General features: G+C 34.6%; 1 protein-coding gene across 1 annotated transcript in view; it reads left to right on the plus strand.

Moving 5' to 3' along the window:
• The window catches only part of PTPRD (protein tyrosine phosphatase receptor type D), a 382186-nt gene that overhangs the window by 353545 nt on the left and 7023 nt on the right, over positions 1–21618 (plus strand). The window contains exons 32-36 of the mRNA XM_058827273.1: positions 9755–10040; positions 10525–10703; positions 12259–12385; positions 13350–13475; positions 17964–18118. Coding sequence (XP_058683256.1) covers positions 9755–10040; positions 10525–10703; positions 12259–12385; positions 13350–13475; positions 17964–18118 — 873 coding nt within the window. The remainder of the gene's footprint in view (positions 1–9754; positions 10041–10524; positions 10704–12258; positions 12386–13349; positions 13476–17963; positions 18119–21618) is intronic.

A 21618-nucleotide genomic window follows, 5' to 3' on the forward strand; every position in this document is an offset into this window, starting at 1 on the left:
ACTCCTTGGTAATTCTGTAATGAATGGTATTATACACAGGGACAGGAGATGTCATAATAGAGAGTTTGGATTTGCCTTCATATTCTCACCATAAAACCTTTAAAGGCTTTGAAAATGCAGATTCTGGAAACCTTACAGTTGAAGACCTTGGATATTTTATGTTGAACATGCAGGAGCTCTCACATAATTACTGGTGTATGTTCATGCAAGTATACAAACAGAAAGTACCACTTCCATCTTTATGCTGATAGAGAGAGTGATGGGTGGGTAATGCTGGATTTTCTTTTCTCTGTTTCAAATTTTAGTGTCACTAGTTAGAATGATCCTGATAGCAGAGACACTATTTCCCAACTCATCCTTCAACTTAACAAGGTTCTTATTAGCTTTGTTCTCTAATTTTTTCCTTAAATTTATGTACTTGCATATGAAAACCTGGAAATACGAACATGACAAGAACTAGCATGCCATAGTTAATGTGATGGTGTGGAGTGTCCTTTAAAATTGGCCTTGATAGTTAGAGTAGGAAAGTACAATGCTATATTATCTGTAAATCCTCCATGAGGTGTCAAATACGAGCAAACTGATGCTGATCCACTTTCAAGTTTTGTCTTCAGTTCTGCACAGCAAACATGACCCTTCTAAAACCTGAACTGTAGTTGCTGTATGTATAATACATGCTTCCATTGTTTATAAGCATTAAAACTTAGACAGTATCACCAAAACCATTATTAAAATTCAAAAACGTATAAATAACAAGCAGTATTTCATCATACAGATTCAGATAATAAAAAACACCTACTTTGTGGTCTCTGATTAAATCCATCATATGTGTATAAAGCCATATTTGGTTGGCACTTAGCCTATGGTTCAGGGGATTATACCCCCCACTGGTGTGACTCAGGGCTGGATTATCTTTTGAAATCCTAAAAAGCTGCTGTGACTGCATAGGGCAAGATTTGTTTCTGGTAGCAGAAATCTGTAAAGGAACATAGGGAATGCTATTACTAGATAGAATCAGTGTTCTGTCTAGGCCAGCATCCTGTCTCTGACAATGGGAAATGATAGAAATTTCAGGGGAAAGTACAAAACTCCAACGTCAATAACATTTCAGTAAAGTTTATTTTCCAGCAGCAACCAGTTAGTGACTAGTTTCACCTTGATTCATGGGGATTTCAATTCTTTTCCTCTGTATTCCTCTAGCTGCCTAAAGAAACTGGTAGATCCTTTTTTGCTTACATTAATGATTGTACACACATTTCAAAGAACAAAACCAGGCAGGGCTAACTATGTTTTTCCTTTTTTAAGTAGTTTTACAAATATATGTTAGAAGATCTTTATTTACTTCTAATTTAAAGGTGTCCCTTCATTTCACTAAATGTCTTTGGATAAAAGGATAAAAAAATAGGTTATTTAATGCTGTTTCACGTTTTACATGTCTACAACTTTTCCTAGAGTTCTTCCATCATAAAAAACTGGACTAGCAAAATGTTCTAACCCATTCCAATATTTGTTATGCAGAGTGAGATGGAAGGGAATACTCACATCCTTGACATTTTTGCTGTCTGTCTCTATTCCCTCTGTTTGTGACATACTCTTTTTGGTAGCCCGAGTAAAAGTAATTATTCTCTGGGTTTTGTTTTTTTTTTCTTTTTTTTCTTTTTTTTCTTTTTTTTCTTTTTTTTTTTAATAAGAGGTCAGGCAGTAAAAATAGTTCCTTGATTATGTCACATTTTCTTCTGAGTTGCCCAGTGGACATACTGAGGCCTGACTTCAATTTGGCCAACAAATGGTTTCAATTGAGCAGGTCTGCTGAAGACTCATGACTTTTCACTGGGCAAAATAACCTGCCCCTCATTAAAATGTAATAATTGTCTGTAAGAGTTTTTTAACAAATGCAATGCCTTTTCCATGTGTTATCTCAAATTACAAATATGTTAGTGCTGGTAATTATTTCCATATATATATTATCATGTCCTACAAGGCCTGTAATTTCCTTTGACCTAAGCTGTAGTTTGATACATTATTTGATCAGCACTCTTAGTGAGTCATTTTATCCATATGTATTTAGTTAATTGGTTATTTTTCTCCCCACCCATGTTTATATATAATATACTCTACAAAGGAAAAGGAAATCTGACTGCCTGCAGCTGAGTCTAGTAAAAGAGCAATTAGGTTCTATCAGAGCCAGCAGCTGTCCGTAATGAATTCTGAATTAAAATTATGAGTGAAGAAAATAATCCAGCCATCTGCAGGAAATGTGAAAATATTTTTATAACCCAATAGCTGAATTCTGGAAAGGGGTATCTCTGAGATTTCCCAGCTGTACCTACATTAAATTCCGGAATATCCATAGACACAGAGTATGCTGGAACACATTACATCAACTTGGCTACAGCGTGTTTGGCTAACTTTGAACAGGCTGTATTTTTATCTAAAGTAATCAGCATGAAAGTCTCTTTAAATCCTCTCCCCGTGTCTCTAGAAGTAAAATGCAGCTTTAAAAATAGACTTGTTATCTTTTCATGGAGGCTTTCCAATCAGTATTCTGTCCTGAATATTAATCTTTCTTCATTTTTCATACTTTTATGGACTTATTTCAGGGTCTCATCACTCATTATCAGATTTTTTCAGTGACTGCTGTTCCAAATAAATTCTGCATTGTGATGTCTGGGTTTTTTTGTTACCTGAATTTTAAAAACAATTTTTAATGTCATAATACTATCCAAGTTCGCTTCACAGCTACCTTGAAACTTCTACGCTAAAACTCCCATTATTTCCATTATAACTTGCCCACAATTTTTTGCTCATAAGTTCAAAATCCTGGAAAAAAAAAATAAAGAGATTAGTGTCTAACCTCTAAATGACAAGTTGTGATTAAGAAATGTGAAATGCTTAGTGGTATTAACCTTTCACAACCTGATTTTCTGTGTTACAGAGACTTAATGTTGGTGTAAAGATTTTAGAGGTTAAGAAATGTTGTAATGAGTACCAGTAGTCAAGTTCTTCAGCATCAGTGGAGTATTGTCAGATATTAAAAAGGGTATTTTTTTCACGGCTTGATCTAAAAAAAAAGGACTAGCCTTCATATGAGCTCATCAGAGAAGCCTCAGGTTCTTTTAACTCTGTTTTCTACTGTGTAGCATCTCACTGCATTAATACTGTATTGCTACCAATTCAGTTTAAACCAAATCTAGAGGTGGCAACATCAAGTTTGTCCCATCCTCAGAATGTATCCTCTAGGTATATCAGTTTTCAATTTAAAAGGAGGAGACATTCTGAGATAGAGATACAAAACAACAGGTCTACTACTAAAGACATATCAGTGTCAAGGTTCAGGACTAATTTATTGGTTATTTCCACGTTTTCACTGTAGGGGAAGGGGGAGCAGGGGAGTGAGAAAAAAATTAAAAAACTAAATATTTGTAGACAGATTCATTTAGGGCTTTGAACTGTGGTTGGTACTTGAAAAAAAAAGACAGTGTGGACTAAAGAGTCCTGGTGATAACATCTTCCTCTTACTTTGTACTTGATGAAGTCTTGTGTCTGGATTACAACCTCAGACTTCATCAGCCTAAAACACAACCAGAAAAAATCCCAAGGGGAGCTTTTGTTAAGAAAAGAAGCATTTTCTGGCCATAAGAGGAATACAAACACCTAGAATCAGGGAAAGGCCCAGAGGACTCTGAAACTTGGAATCATCTTAGTGGCTAGCAAGTACTTTCAAGGTCTTCCAGTTATCCAGTACTACAGAACACATTTCTTCCCACAATTTTTAATTCATTTTCAGATAGCATCAGTTCCCCTTCTGTTACACTGATAGGCTAATAGCTCTTCTTCATGAAAATGTAATCAAAGCACAGAAAGAAATATTCAAAAGTATGAAGCTTCTTCTCAAAACATTCCACCCTGAGAATGCAAAGCAGGTTGAACTGCAAAAAAAGAACAAATAGTTGTTAGCAGCAAGAAGCATAATATCTGTTCATTGACTTCTCTGCTGTGCTGTAATCTTCACTTTTATTTATTGACGATAGGATCACAGTGTACTTCCTCTGCTAAATTACCCAGAAATATAATTTTCTGTACTTACTACAGCTGTTCAGGCATAGATCTTTCTTTAATTGAAGGTAACAAGTCAGAGTAAGATGTGTTTTTTAAATTAACTTTAAAATACTTTCTTCTTCTAAAATGTATTTCAATTTTAGATCATTCTTTCTTTAGTGGAATGCATAATGTCAAGAAGGCAGTACTGTGCAAAAAATGTAAAGTATGCACTGAAACTCAACAAATATCACATAGAAGATATATTTAGGATAGTTGTCTGATTACAAATTCAGAAGTCAGTACATTGCATATATAAAATTGTATTTAGAGAAGCAGAAAAATAAGGAGAATATCTGATAGCTGAATTAATTTTGAAATAAAAAATATCACAGTAAATCATTGTACACAGATAAAATATTACAGAGGAATAAAGTTTATTTTCATGTCTTTTCTTTGTATGTCTGAGTAATTGAAGAAATCAGATAACATAGTGATTAAGTAAGGTGTATATGTAAAAATCCTCTATGAAAAGCAGGATTATGGCATGTATTGTTATATAGAATCAACAATCATTTCTGAAGTGAAACCATGATAAGAAAAATATTTGGTATGAAATGAGGTCAATGAACTTTTCAGTTATGTATAATTTTTGCTATTTCATCTCATAAGCAGAACAATAAGAGAATTTTTTTCACCAGCAATTCATTATTTCAGGAAAGAAGAAGGTAGAATAGTTATGATAATTTGTCCCTTTCAAGAAAGAGGAAGAAAGGATCAGTATTAATGGTGTGCCTTTTCAATGGTATGGTTCCTAAAGGTGTCAAGTACCTGGAGGCTGAAGTGTTGGCTTAAAAGAGGAGTTCTAAGGTGATCTGATTTACGGCTGGGAAATGAAATGCTTATGCCTCTTATAACTATGTTGGATCATGACACCAAATTGAAGACAGTGCATTTCACTTTCTCACCTAGGACATGTCTAGAATGTTATTTTTCAGAGTCCCTTTGCCTAATTCCAATGAAATCTAATAAACAGATTTCTGTAGGGGAAATTGTATCTGTAACCTGTTGGTTAATAACCCTTAACTGATCCTTTCCTCTCTGAATTTCTTTTTGTCATACATGGTATTCTGCAACAATGCATGTCACAATTTAATTATGTACTACTTTAAAAATTACTTCCTATTTGTTTGAAATTCTCATCATTTCATTTCATGACCCTAATTCTTTGGCAAGTAAAGAACAAATGGTCATTTTCATTTCATCTCCTGTATGTAATATTAATTTATGAGTGGTGAGAGGATTTGAAGTGCTCTAATGGAATGTTGTTGTTAGAAGATTCTCTTAAATTTTTTCATTTGCCTAACATTACTAATGGTGCATTTTTAGCCTGCATGGAAAATTCAGTTTTTAAAATTATTTTAGTAAACAATTATTTTCTGTACATGGGATTTGTTAAAGAAATTTTTGGGAGTTTTGATTCTCTGTGTTTTAATATTTGAGTTTGTTTGTGTTCAAGTTACAATCTCATAAGACAACTTCTTATCCTTGATCTCTCCAGAGCTGTACTTGGGATTAGATGAAGAACAAATTTACTTCCTGAACTTTATTATACTTTTGCAGGTGCATTTTACAAAAACATATGTGCTTAAATCTGGGGCAGTTATGTTTGAAGAATTTGTGGTAATACTAGAATTCTGAGAATGTACAGACTGGAAGGAAAAATCGTATTAAAATGCCATAAAGGAAGAAAGATACAAGCCTGGCTTTTGGGTTGTGACTATCCCATGCTTTTGTCTACTACCTATGAAAACTAGGGAGAGTTCTAGACTGAACCTTATCTGCTTGTAGTGAAATGTTCTCCTGTTTTCTGAATTTTTTTATTCCATGTTCTTTTTCAGACAATTTATGTGACTTCAGTGATAAATATCATTGCCTCCATGCATAGCCTAGGCATGAAGAAAATTCAGTCAGTGAAGTCATACATTTGCTAAAGCATCTAAGAAATGCTGAATACCATCCTTGTTGTCTGCCATAACCACAGTGAGAAGGGAAGAGCGTCACTGTACACTTGCATATAAATTCTCAAAGATCTCTTATAAGCTGCTATATAATTCTTGAAGGAATCCAGTATCTCCTCTAAAATGAAATTTCAGTTTACATCTTTGCACAAGGTCTTTATGTTATTTTGTTCGGATGTTTCTTGTCAAAAGGATGTTCAGTGATTTTATAAGGGGCTTTTTTTGCTGCTTCCTGGCCAGGGGGGTGATTTTCTGCTCTGTTCTAATTTCCTTACCACAAAATGGGAAAATAATCTAAATATTGCTCTTGTCAGAATGACTACAGAATTTCTGTGGGATTGGAATCTAATCAATCATTAGAAGTTCCTCAATAAAACCCAGACCTTTTTATATATTTCCCATATCACAAGCAATTTCATGTACTTTCAGTTTATAAATGCAAGCTTCATTCAATCTGAAACAGTAATATTCAATAAAATTTTCCCCTGATAGAAGTAAAAAAATGTCCTACATGATTTTTGGTCCATATTTTACTGTCTTTGCTTCCAATTAAATGATCTGTGAATACTGGTAATTACACTGCCTTCCTCTGCCAAATCACTGAAGTATCAGTAAAGGGTCATCATTTAAACAGCTACAAATTAATCACAAAAGCCAACCTTTAACACATCCATACAGTGATTTGAATTCAGAATGTCCCCCTTATGCCTCTTCATTTTCCTTTTTTGAATTGTAGCTATTGTAGCTGTATTGTATCACAGGACATTAAGCGTGTTTCAGCTTGTGGGACTGAGTCACTCATGATTTTAGAAATTGAAAACAAATGTTATAATACTGTAAATGACAATATTTGAAGCAGGAACAGTTTCCTAATAGGCATGTCTATTTAATAGATATATAGGTTTTCAGACTGAAAATGTAATAGTTCTTTCACTAACTGAAATGAAAATTCTAAGTTTGACAGCAACACGAGAAGAGGCAAACCAAAAGGGCAAGAAAGTCAATAGCAAAAGTAGTAAAAATTTTGTTAAATTATTCTTATTAGCTGAATTATCATGGTTAGTAGATGAAAGACAGGGAATTTCTTTTTATGTTTCAGTGGCTTACTGGTGGGGATTCAAACTGCATGGCCTCCCAGTATTGTATCATACCATATTAAGAAGGCTGTGTGATAGTAGAAGAGAAAGAGAAATAGGATAAAAAATTAGGATAGGGTAGGTTTCTTTTATATGGTAAGCTATTATAGTTTAGAGTTAGAAGGTCTTGGGGGCAGAAAGCACATTTCAAAGAGGAGTTAAAATCTTCATGGCACTCGTTCCATTTTAATGTGGAAAGTCAAAAGAGTAGTTTGGTAGACACACAGCTCATTTATAATGGGCAGAACTAGAATGTAGTGAACATCTTAAAGGAGTAAAATATCTTGCTGGATAAAATGGTCCATAGAGATGTGTGCCAGGAGCCCAGTGAGGCCAAATGCCTCTATAAATGTAGTGTGTCAGCCCCTTCATCCTTACCATGAAATGAGTGCATAATAATATTTGCATCTGCTTTCATGATCTTCATAACTTCTGCATAAACTTGTAGACTAGCAAATATTTTCTTTGTTAGAATATGCTAATAACTATGATTCTTTGAGTTTGCTCATGAAAAAAATAAAATAAAAATATATAATAAAAGACATAAGATAATTAAAGACATGAAAAGAAGAACTGAAAATTGCTCATTCCGGCTGAAGGTAGAAGCTTTTAACTGGTTTGGGATTTTGCACTGGACTGCAGGTATCAGTGACCTTTTTGATGTTCTGAAAAATCTGAAAAATGGCATATCCAGTTATAAACATGATGTTGAAATCACATTTTAGTGCATTATAGGAAAAATAACCACATTCTAGATTACTGAGAAAATCTGCACTGCCAAACTTTCATATTTCTCACTTGGCACACACTTACTAAACTGATAAAAACTGAATGTGAAGAGTAATCATTGAAGGAATGGTTTAAAATTTGATATAAACCAATCTGACATACAAATGTATATTTATATTAAATTTATATTAAAAGAAAAAAACAAAGAAAATCACAACAGTGAGACAGCTTTTTGACATTTTCTCCATGATTTTTAGTCATGTTAATGTCAACAGCTTTTCCTGAAAAGCAGAGCTTTTATTATACAAGGTAAATGAACAACTGTTCAGTTATGATAGCCATCATTTTGTTTCTCTTTATTTTTTCCTTCTCTATAACTCCAACTGATGAATAGGTAAATTTTCTTAAAATCAGAATACTGGTTAATTCTGGTCAGAGTGGCATCCAAGAAAGTTGAGATTGATGCATTTGGTCTGTTAGCAGAAGTCCTCAGCTGTTTTAAGGGGATCTGCTGCTTGGAGGATTAATCTATGGCAAGAATACATGATTAACAATATGAAAATCTGCTGTTTTAGAAAGAAGATTTACTGCATATTAGATAAAATAGTATTCCGTTCTGTACTTCCTTCTGATTTGGTTAAAAGGAAATTCAGTTTGCTAGTAATTGGCAAAAATTCCTAAGGCATGATGCAGGAAATCAATGTTTGACCTTGCTTATCAATTTCAGAATAGACTTATGATATTTAATATCTCTGGAAAATATAGAAACTGTGAGGAGTTTTGGCTTTTATATAGTTGTCCTCTAGAAGCTGGGTTATAATTATTTAATTTTTTTTCTATTTATGCTCAAAAAATTGCAGTTTGTGGGGTTCTTAAATATTCTTAATTTAGCTAATCTCAGTGTATTGAGGTTTATAAACGGTTGCTTACTATACTATGTACTTCATTTTCAGTCACTAACCGAAAAAAGTTAGGCATTTAGAAAGCCTGAAACTGTCATTCATTGTTACAGGCATGATGTGGTCTTGGACAGGAAAATTATGTACAAATCCCGTTACATTTTACACTTTAGCTTTGTTTAGCTACATGTATGCAAGTAGTTGAAACAAAACTTGGTAAAGTTCAATCATATTCATGGCTTCAAAAAGGTGGTCCAACTTGATCCAGTTGGTGTCCAAACAGTTGGATTTCCCCCAGCCTACAGCTAGCACAGCTGTCTAGTCATGGGTCTGCATTGCAAAGACTAACAGTATGTCCTAGCCAAATGAAACAGCAAAGGACAGAACAAACTGTGTTAACAGAAGCCTCACCAGCAGGGCTGGGAGATGGCCTGAGTATGATAGAAATATGTAAGTCTCATTTTCGGTTAGATTATTGTTTGCCAATAAATTTACCTCTCTATTTACCTGTAAAGAGAATAGCAACAACAGCATGTTTAATGATTTAGATTATGTCATTAAACTTTGATTATCTCATGCTACAAATAAAGCTTGAATTCTTAGAGGATTCATCATCTCCAGTAATTTCCATTTTTACGACATATATTTTGAGAACATGTTGCAAGGTGTTTTACTTCTGTTATAGTCAAACCTGAAACTGCAAGATGCAAAGATCTCATATAAAAGCATTCTGTGTTCTCAATTGCTTGTAATGGATGTTTAAGGAGTTTACTCATTTCAGTGCACCAACCTCTTTCATAAAAGCTGATGTTCATATTCAGAAATGTGCTGTTTAAATCAGCATCACAAAACGTTAACACTTGAATGACGTAAAAGTAAGCACAGTGAATGAAACAGTCCATGTTTTCTTTCCCATGTTCATTTCTTTTAGTGCTGGAGTCGGCAGGACTGGCTGTTTCATTGTGATAGATGCCATGTTAGAGAGAATAAAGCATGAAAAGACTGTAGATATTTATGGCCACGTAACTCTAATGAGAGCACAGAGGAATTACATGGTTCAAACTGAGGACCAATACATCTTTATCCATGATGCACTGCTGGAAGCAGTGACATGTGGAAATACCGAAGTGCCAGCCAGAAACCTGTATGCATATATCCAGAAGCTGACACAGATAGAAACAGGAGAGAATGTCACAGGAATGGAACTGGAATTTAAGGTACTGGGATTTTATGTTGTGGGTAACCAAAATCAAATAGTGTGATGCTAAAGCTTCTCTGTTCTCCACCAGTTGTTTCCAATAATCAAAAGATAAAAGACACCATTAGACTAAAATTTTAAGTTAGGAAGATGGTTCTTTCTAAAAAGTACAATTCAATTCTCAGTGGGTGTCTGGACAAGAACCATTCAGTTGAGGGTGATTTAACCTTGCTGTTCCTTTATTTTTATTTTATCTTGAAATATGTGTTTGTGTAGGGGTTTAATACTGGAATTTGTCCAAATGCAGTAATGGAGCAGACATTGTACTTGTAAAGGGTACTAAAGAAACTTTACAATATTTGGGTAATGCAATAGAATGTGGAAATGTAAGCATCTGAATTTGAAATTACACATTAATGGCTACCAAGCAGAGATTATAAAACTTGAGAGCATCACTTGTCTTTGTTATACCTGGCCTTAATTCTTTAATTTGTTTTCAACAGCGTCTTGCTAGCTCTAAGGCTCACACTTCAAGATTCATCAGTGCCAATCTTCCATGTAATAAATTCAAAAATCGCCTTGTCAACATTATGCCATATGAATCCACAAGGGTATGCTTGCAGCCTATTCGAGGAGTAGAAGGCTCTGATTATATTAATGCCAGTTTCATTGATGGATACAGGTACAAATACTGATGTGTTCTTATCCTTATACTGTTTAAAATGCTTACAAAATTGTTCATGTAATTATGTTTAAAATAACAAAACTTAGTATTGAGATCTAGTAATTTTTTTTCTATCTGTTCAGGGCATGTTTGATTGGGTGTTTTTAAAATTCTATAGTGGGTTTATATTTTTCCCTATGTAATATAGAAAAATTTTGTAAATTACATAGAATCTTAGACATTATATTTTTACCTGTGCTTAAGCCACTGAAAGCTCTCAGTACGCTTTACACACTGAAAGGTAATGAGATTTTAAACTCATTAATGAGTTGGCTCATGATTTGGGCCCCTATTTCTTCACAGTTATTCTGCTTAAAAGGATATATAGAAATAAGATGCAGGACACACTCTGTATGTCATGGTGATAACCTATGGTCCTGGAACCCTGACTGAGCTTGACCTAACTACCAAAAGCCTTTTGTATGTAAACAGATGTGCAGCCCACCAGCATCTCTGTGACAGCATGGAACAATATGTTCCAGCTGACTTAGAGCAGCTGGTTGGAAAAGGCATGAAAGGAAATGGCAGTTTCCCTATGTTTGCCACAGTTTAGGTGTGCCTGAGTATCCATAACCACAGAGATAATTTTCTGAGCCTCAGCTCATAACTGAAAATAAACTTCATCTCCACTATCACTCACAAAGGTGTTTCTGTTGCTTGAAGGAAGCTAGAACAGCACAAACTGGTCATCATCTGTCGCCCTGAAAGTTCAGCTTCTGAGCTTGCTGACATGGTTTTCTAAAGACTTTCCCAGGACAGTAACTGTAAACATAGATATGTGTACATTCTTTCTGTTACACGTCTTGTGATGGGCATCTCTCATGGCCAGTGGAGTGGGAAAGTGTTATCCTGACCATCCAATCCCTGGCTGTGGTCAGAAGCCTATAAATCCTGGGAGGAAAAATAAACTTTCTCTTCTCTTCACCACACCTCGACCTGTGTCCATGAGATCTATTCATCTTCAGCAGCAACAATCATCTTTTAAAGCTTCTGATCCAATCCTTTAATGATTTCTTTGCGGCTTCCACCAAGAGGATATTAGGGCCTGGAGATTCACACTCCATTCCCAAATTTTCTTCCTGCCTTACTTTTGCTGGAGGCATCAGACTGTTGAAATGAAGTTAATAAAGAAACTGCTTGATGCTATAATTCCTAAACTTAATAGATTGTTAGACAGTTATTTCTATAAAATGAACCAGCACAACTAAGTGTTTTTTAAGTGCTTTTTACAGCATACAAAATTGAGCAATTAGAGTTGCATTAAAATTTAAATAAAAATGATAAAGTCATACATCATAATATTAACAGACTAATTTTCCTCTCAAAGTTCTAAAAATAAAAAGCCATAGTTTGATTAAACAATCATAATAAGGTTTTAATGTGCTCATTATTAATAGTATGTATATTTTCCCTCCAGATAATGTTTTCATATAAGCAAAGAATATGAGAATAAATCTACTTTTTTGATTAATATAATGCTATTAATTTACTTTTTTTTTTGTTTTTAACATAGGAAACAACAAGCTTACATAGCTACACAGGGTCCTTTAGCAGAAACAACTGAAGACTTCTGGAGAATGCTCTGGGAGCATAATTCTACAATTGTGGTCATGCTCACTAAGCTACGAGAAATGGGCAGAGTAAGTACTGCTCCAATATTCCTTTTTTATAGCGTTGGTTACAGAAACTGTTTTCATTAAAATATTTCATTGTTGGGAACATCTAAAGATGAGAATTTTGCTTCCTTCTCCTTTTGAAATGGGAGTGGCCTTCCTGGTCCCTAGGTGTAAGTTTTTCCATCCTGCTGATGTGTTGCAATAGACAAACTAGACATGGCATGTTTTCATGGAACACACCGAGATTGTGGGTTTGCATGCTGATATTCCAAGGTACGCAGAGAGAGACCATTGCTGTCTGTTGAAAAAGAAAGATCTCTTCTTTGGAAACTTCACTTTTGCAGCATCTCCTTGTAAAAATGTTAAAAGAAAGTGTGGTATTCTTTAGATCTGAATGTCTTCTGTGTGTTCTGTGCTGTACATTAAAGTTTCAGCCCCCAGTTTACAGTTCTTAACTCTTGTCATTGGTACACTGTATACTGGAAAGAACGAAGCAGTCTCCTATCTGGAAAGGTTTATGCCAAGAGAAAGCTGGTATCTGATAACTGAAATCTGAGTTAGGCCACGTGTCTGAGAGAGTAGGGATTATTCAGGACATGGCTGGTGGATGCAGAGATAGTTGTGACTGAGGCTGGGGGGACTTGCACCAACAAGCAAAAAGGAGGAAAACTGAAGGTGGTATCAAGATCTAAATTGAGATAAAAATTCACCATTGAAAATTAGATTAAGGACAGCTCTTGTCACTGACAGACAACAAAACTGAGCAGAAATATAAGCAACTTCAGATATACAGCGGCCAATGGGAAACCCTTTGCAATGCAGTATTAGAGATAATTTTTTGCTCTACACCAACACAAGCAGCTCCCGTTCCTGTCACTATTGGCATTTTCCATGATAATTATACTTAGCTGAGTAAAAAACAGTTTATAACAGTTTATGGTAGTGCTCTCAAGTAATAGGAAATGTATTTTACTTTGTTATTTCATAGGAAAAATGCCACCAGTACTGGCCTGCAGAGCGCTCAGCCAGATATCAGTATTTTGTGGTAGATCCAATGGCAGAGTACAATATGCCACAGTATATTCTGAGGGAATTCAAGGTTACAGATGCAAGGGTAAGTCAACATAACATTACACTTGTTCCCATAAGTTTAAAACACAATGTCTATTTCTTTATTTTTCTGTGTTCAGGGTTTTTTAATTTTTTTTGTTACTATTAAGAAAACCCTAGAGATATACTTTATATTTGCAATAATGAAAAAGCAGATTAAGTTATTTTTAAATAAATGGGATCTTTCTGCAGGAATGATTGATTTCATTCAGATCTAGCATCTGGGCAGCACTATTTTATAGTTCTGAACTATTTGTGCCAAAATACATTAGATTATTTGAGGACCATTTTCCCTTTTTTCCTCATTTTCTCCTTGATCATTATTGGGTACAATTTTTGCCATATAGAGTGTTGTTTTGTTGTTTTGCACCACCCTTGAGGCTGACTGAGTATGAAGGTTAATACACTGGGATTTTAAAACTGCAGAGCAAATGACATTCATATGAAAAGCTGGACAGGCTTTGCACATTATAATTTGAATTTTTATATAGCATATTTTCAGCTCTCTAGTATATCTGCAGAGTAGATACATACAGCTGTGACCTTAGCATCCTCATTTTCATACTTCATTTCTTATCTGAATTCCTGAGTCCAAAACTGAGTACTCATATAAGATTAAACATACATAAACTTTTAATATATATTTGGCATTCAATTCTCAGACTTGATTTCTAGCACTACAGTCTGCATGGCAGGAAAACATACTGTCAGCCTTTGTTTCTCTAGGCACTGTGGAATAATACTTGTTCAAGCAAAATAGCAGGAATAATATGATTGTCTACTCAGAGCTGCCTGTCAGCATCCAAAATATTAGATTTCCTCATGGTTAATTAGACCACTGCTTTTAATGTGAACTTCAAGTAAAATTGGGTAGTATTGTTAGTATTGTATCAAGTTAGCATATGAACATTTTGTTTGGCAAATGAGATTTAAGTGTAGGTTTTTGTAAAGAAACTGTAGATACATTGGATCTGATGTTCTTTCTGTTTGAAATGCAGTAAGGATCCTGACTCATAACTTTTCTAGCCCATTTGTGCTTAAGAAAAGTGGAGAACAGGCTCCAGCTTCAGTCTTTAAACATGCTTGTAAGCAGAGATAGTCAAATCCAATTTTACTGCAAATGTCCTGATAGTTTTAATTGATTTCCTATTAAAAATCTTTCTCAAGTTGAAAGAGTTATTATGTGACATAGTTCACAAAGCTCTGATGACAAAATTGCAGTTATAACAAAATTCCATAGCAGTAATTGAAGTGTCTCCAAACATTTTATATTTTAAGGAAGTTTTTTCAAGACTTTGTACTGAAGTAAAATATTTAAGAATTGCTTACCTACAGCTATCAAATCAGTAAAAAAGGGTCAAATAATTAAATAATTAAATTAGCCATAACTTAATATAATTTTTTTATATTGTATTAATAAACCTCTTTTAGAAAGCATTAAGCACATTGAAAGTTCTGGTATGTCATTTTACTATTACATATTGTTGCTTCTCAAATTTTAAAAACCTCTATATCATCATGATCCAAATTTTTTTAAACTCCTCGGTGAGCTGACAGCACCATCCTAAATTTTCTGGTTATGCTGGAAAACTATAGCTCCTTCCAAATTTACTGGAAGAAATGGGAAAAAATTACCAAAATGTACATAATAGTTTTCCTCTAGTTAGGCTTTTGTGGCTGTCACACCCAGTAATTGAGATCATTTGACTTTGTTGCACTCAATTTGAAATTGTTGCACTCAAATTTGAAATTGTTGCACTCAAAGAGTAAATGCTGGAGTGATTGCAAACATTCTCTCTCCCTCTCATCTCCAAATCCATCTGTACTGTTACAATACCATCCATGCTCTGGCAGACCCAAGATGACCACTTCTTCCACAGAGACAAAAAATGAGGCACTGTACCTGTGTAGGTGCTAGCAGCAAGTGTCTGGTGTAGAACTCTCTGTTATTTCTGAAACTGAACTGTGAGTTGTCTTACGGTGAAATTGACCTCTGTAACATTTTCATGTTATTGCTTCGGACTGCTTTGTACTCACTTTCTCTGGAAACTCAAGAGATCAATATGTTGGGCCAGTCTTATTTAAGGCTAAACTATTAGAGATGGCTGTAAGAGAGTATTATAAATTCTAAAGCCTAATCAAAAGACAATTTAATATCCCCTGTGAGGAGGAGGAATAAATCCAAACGGTCAGCCACCAAATAGGATGATACACTGAAAGCCCTCTGTGCCACATAGGGATCTGAAAGTATTTATTTTGATAACTAACTGTGCAAACTGTCACAGTATTTGAAAGTAAAGATTTTAATAAAATTTGGCATTTGTATCTGGACCTCTGTTGGCAAGAATCTCATTAAAAGAAATCAACACTCTTTATAATGTCAGTAGCAGAGGGAACTGTAAGAAATTGCAGATCAGTTCCCAATATGCTTTAATGCTAGTCTAATATAGACTAAGTAACTTTACTTCTCTGCTTATTAAATAACATTAAATAACAGAGGTTATTTTCATTTCACAGACTTGCATTGGAATACTGAGTTACTGAAATCATGAAACATACTAATACAATTGATATATACAGACTAAAAAATAAATATTTACCATTACATCTATTTATGACATAGAAATGTATTAACTTTCCAGTGACAGACTGGACTTAAGTTAATTAGTGTCTTTCTTACTTTTTCTACTTGGAAAAAGTTACTGTTATTTAGTCTAAGCCCTATCAGGGTCAGAAATTGCTGAAGAGTTTCCATCTCCTTAACAATATATTGCAAGTAAGTCAGATTTCAGGGTTTTATTTTCTTTACTTTAGAAGAATGGAAGGTTATTTTGAAGGGAATCAACCTGTACTTGTGTCTTCTTGATAAATTTATATCATGTGCCTAAAGCTATCTGGAGGATGCAATTTCATTATGTCTTTTTTGGAGGAAAGGGGGATTACAGAGACCATTATCAGAGATGTTTGTATTAACAAAACACCATTTTGGAAGTAAACATTTAGTTCTTTGTGTTGATGCCCACAAGAAATCAAATTGGATTAATATTTTCAAACATTACGTATTTGTTTAAGTGGAGAAAAGTGTTTCATAGATACAGACTACGAAATTGTCAGAGTAGTCTAGTGGAAGTAAACAGTATGGGTGTCCTCTCATGGAGTAGTTGCTGGTACACACACACACACACACATTTTTTCTGTTTTCCTCACTCATCTGAGATACAGGAGGCAAAATCCCACAGAACTAGAGGATATATAAAAGCAAAGTATTGGGGTTTCCTTTGGTTATATATAAAATCACTTTTATATAATTTCAAAGGTCTGTGACAGCTGACTGCTTGTGCTCTAGGGAAAAAGAGAGAAAGATTGTTCTTGCCTCCAGCATAACTTGCTGCTTTTTGAGAGGAATCTCCAGAATTAATTTCAATTTTCCAAGACTTTTATTTAGAAGAAATCTAAATTTTTCATGAGTTTCACTTAATAGAAGACCATTTTCAAGACATGAGAGGGTGGATGCTTAGAAAACATAATGTCTAGAGACACCAGTTAACATCAGTAGCTCATATTGCCATGATTTTCAGCATTTCAGCTGTGCGGATTGAGTGTCAATATCATGAACGTTTGAAAATGAAGAATAAATTTTCTTTATCCATTTGTATTGCATTTTTTTCTCTGTCCTGACTTTTTACCCATCAAATAGGCATATAGCACAAATTGGCATTAAGTAATTTCAGTGACTTCATTATAAAAATAATTATGATGCTGTATTCTGCGCTTTAATGAAGTGTGGTTAGTATTCCTAACCACCCAGATTGAAGAGCTTCAGATGTCTTGTTTTGAGAAAGGAAGCCCTTCCTCTCAATTTTAACTAACTCTAAGCTGTTAATGAATTAAATGAACCATTATTGAAGGGAAATTTGTTAAACAACTGGCTTGTTTATCCATCTTCTTCCAGGAAAAATGTTCACCTCATAAAAAGCAGCTTACTATTAGAGAAAACATTTGCAAGGAGGGCAATGCCTAAACAAGTCTTACCAGTAAAGATATTCCTAATGTGAAGTAGTTGAGCATATCTCAGAAATGGAAAGTCAGATTAGATGACCTTATTCTACCTGATCTGTATATAAAAGAATTTGTAGTCCACAGGATTCAAAATATAACATACCAAAAAAGTCATATACCCTTGTGGGTTTTTTATGCCTTTGGGCTCAGGCACACTTTTTACACCTTAAGAATGCCAGAAAACTCTCCTATGTAGTGTGGAAACAAATCCATGCAATATTGTTAATGAAACTAACAATAACACTTCTGGGCCAATACAAAAGCTTCAGACAGTGGTACTGCAATGGAAAGAGTTTCCATAAATGTGATCTTAGCCATTCCCCAGCTCCTCTCAGCATCCTTACTTTGTGACTGTCTTTATGATTATTGGCTGACCAACTTTAAGCCACAGTAACATGTCGTTGTGATACATTATTTGTGTCTTTTGTTAAAGGATGGTCAGTCCCGAACAGTGAGGCAGTTCCAGTTCACTGACTGGCCAGAACAAGGAGTGCCAAAGTCTGGAGAAGGATTTATTGACTTCATAGGCCAAGTGCATAAAACAAAAGAGCAATTTGGTCAGGATGGACCAATTTCTGTTCATTGCAGGTAAGTAAGCAAAGCTTAAAAATAAGCTATATGCGGATTTGGTTTTTTCCTACAGCTGATTGCTGATTGTGGCAAAAGCACATATTTAAACAACATTTCAGAGGTGAACTATCATAAAATGTAATCAAATAGAGGATCTAAAAAGGAACACAATGAACAGCTTTATGAAATGGGAACTGTTTTGTGATATTCCATTTATACAGAAATGGTTCTACAGAAATATGTGGAAACATGATTTTTTTTCTCTTATAAATGCTCTAATGCAGCGTAAAAGCAGTCTGTTCAGTGCTGCACACAGAAGGCACAGGAAGAGCCTTATCACGGACTGCTATATCTGATATTTTTTCCACTAGAAATTAAAAGTGAGGCTTTTACTTTGGTGGGAATTATTAGCTGCAAACAAGCTAGTTACACCTCAGTGGCACATTAGTAGCAATCAAGATGAGGCAAAAAAAAAAAGGTAGCTATTTCAAGAAAGGGAATGGAATAGAAAGTGGTGTTTAGAAATTTTGCCTGTCAAAGAAATAATTGAGGTTTGAGTTGATGAGTTCTGACTTCAGAACTTAGTGCTCATTTTTGATGTGATGACTTCCCTCAATTCCTTTGCAATTGATATGCAGATGAAAACAGTTTGCACAGGGGTTATGAATAATCCAGCATGGGCTTTTTAATATTCTTGTGGTTTTTATTTATTTTCTCTGCAGTATTCTAGAGTCTATAGCAGATGGCCACAAATAATATCTTTATCTTTTATCTCTTATTTAATAAATTGTTTTCTATAAATTCCATTAGGATTTTAGATACTCATTTTTGTAATATGAAATTATTTTTTTTGTAGGTTAAATATTATTATTTATATAACAGAGATGCAAAACACTGACACAAGTTGCAAATCCTCACTAAAAGCCAAGTAGTGACCCAGTACTATCATGAAGACAAATGAATGAGTGTAGCAGAGCCTAGTAAACAGATAAAAAAATCTCATCTTTCCGAAGTCAGAAGTAAACAGAAGTTGAGTTATTTATGATCCCCTAATCTGATAGATAAAATGAATCTATTGGAATACTTGGATCCTACTTTTCTTGTATGGCCAAAATTTTTTATGGCCTGCTGAGGAGAATAGCATTGCAGAGCACTGTTTGGGATTCATTACACAAGGGAGATGAAGGACAACCCAGATAAGAGTAAGCCTTATTCTTCAACATTAATGAGTTTTGAGAGGACAGAAGTAATAAGTGATATTTATGCTTTTGTGCAGATAAGAAAGCAAAGTGATAATGTTCTTCTAGGTTCCTTGTACCATGCAGACTGATCCACTTGTGACTATAGTGAATACTGCTTACAGTACATTACATATCCTCCCCAAATAGTTTGATATTTCATGGTAACATTATGGATTTCTACTATTGACTTTGCTAGAAATAAAGTCAAATCCAGTGTAAGTAATCATGGCGTGGTTTTTAAATGTCTTTATCATTATTCTAATGACAATTTAGGGACTGGTAATGCTAATCATCATTGTCAGTGTTAGTCAGCTTACATGAATAGGAAGTGTCCCTAGCAAATTAGTAAGTTTGTTTCTTTCAGGAAGCAGAAGATCCTGGATACCTGCACTTTCCTAGTCTCTGAGGAATTACTAAAATAATGCCTCCACTTGGTACTATGATGAGTTTTACAGTGAATTAAAACTCCCCTAGTGTCACTTCCTTTGGGTCTCCTTCACACTGCACACAGTTTTCACAAGCTTGCTTTCTCTGTTACACAGTAAACCCTCACAACCCACAATCCTAAATTCTCTCTTTCCCTAGCATTTTTACAAATAGGTCAGTGTGTTGAATTAAAAAAATTCTAACCTCATGAGGCAGATACTTAAAACTATTTAAGAGAGCAAAGGACTGTTCATCTTGAAGCAAAATTTTCACTTCAACTGATATTCGATATTTACAGTCATTTTATTCCAGCTTTTAGCTAAAGGGTGAGGAAGACTTTTCCCAGAATGCATTCAAGATGTATTTGTAGTAATAACCTATTCTCTCTTACAAAAAAATCAATACATCCACATAGTTCATTAAAGCATCTTAACTTTAGTTTCTACTCTAAATTATAAATCACTGTGACTCATAATGCACCATGAAGGATTTCTTTAACTTTACTCTAGAGATCCTAAGCATTTTTGGATCTGAATTGTTACCATGTTAAAGTATGCTTGCCAGTCTAAAGGGAACAGGATCAATTTCTCACAGGCTTTTCTAAGGCATTACACTTGATGACCAGTCAGGATTTGCAAGCATTGACATCTTTCCATATTAGTCTCTCTTCCTCATTAAGTAGTGTCTTCAGGTACTTGCTGATTTTTTAAGTACACAAAACAACAAGTAAATTTCTTCCTTTTGCTGAAGATTTCTGAGTAATTTTTTTAAAAGCAAAAAAGGTATGTCTAATGTATGAGGCCAGAAATCTTCTCACACATTTAGAAATTTTTTTTTTTTTTTTTGTAATGGCAGAGCAGGAGTGGGAGCAAGGAGAATGTAAAATGGTAATCTGCCTTCATTCTGCTGGTCATTTTCTGGGCTACTTAGTTTAGATCACACTGTCATCAGGTGTGTAAAGTTCAATCTCATTCCAACGAGCAGGTTTCAGGATTTTTCTGGATGTTTCTTAATTACTAGCTGTCTAATTTACCTCATCAGGTACTTTACACTACAATTGCTTTAGATGTCCAGGACTGTTGTAATCCCATACAGGTAAATCATTACTGACAGCCGATCCTCTGTCAAATGGTGTGTCAGTTGTCCTTTGGCTTCAGCAATCTGAAGGCACAAAGCCTATGCAGAATTGATAAATCCATTTGCGTGTGCCTAATAACCCTAGAAGTGTACTGACCTCTACCAAACACTAAAATTCTAACGTAAAATTTGAACACTCAATTTCCACGCTAGTTTCATGAATTTTCTGGATTTCTGTCATGGTTCATATGAACATTCAAGAGTTCTTCAGGATTTCTCTGTTCATGCTATTCCATTCATCTGTCTGGTGAATAGTTTTCATAAATATTCAGCTTCCCAAGGTTATCTAGCTGGAGAAAACCTTATGAAATTATTAGCATCAGCAGTGAGATGACAAGGGGCTTAGTTTCCACCCATAGAAGACTTATAAAGTCTTTTTTTTGTGTAGTTACCTGTCCCTTTTGCAAAGGGTAATCCTCGTGAATAAGTGATTGTTTAATTTAAAAAGCTAACAGCTACTGGCTCTATTGATGGCAAGAATTTCCATCACATTTTAAGAGTTAAAGCTAATATCAGAAACCCAGGACAGAACAGATGGCAAACAAGCCATACATACTCAAAGAAGATTTTTAAGACAAATGTAGACAAACATGGTAAATGCATATCAGCATTGGAAAGCAAAGGTCCAGACTGCCAGACTTGAATAGGACCTGAATTGAGATTTTTTTCTGTCCATTATTTGAATTAGAGCATGCATGAAGAAGTTCAATATTA

The sequence above is a fragment of the Poecile atricapillus genome, chromosome Z (genome assembly GCF_030490865.1).
Source record: "Poecile atricapillus isolate bPoeAtr1 chromosome Z, bPoeAtr1.hap1, whole genome shotgun sequence".
In the NCBI taxonomy this organism is placed as follows: domain Eukaryota; kingdom Metazoa; phylum Chordata; class Aves; order Passeriformes; family Paridae; genus Poecile; species Poecile atricapillus.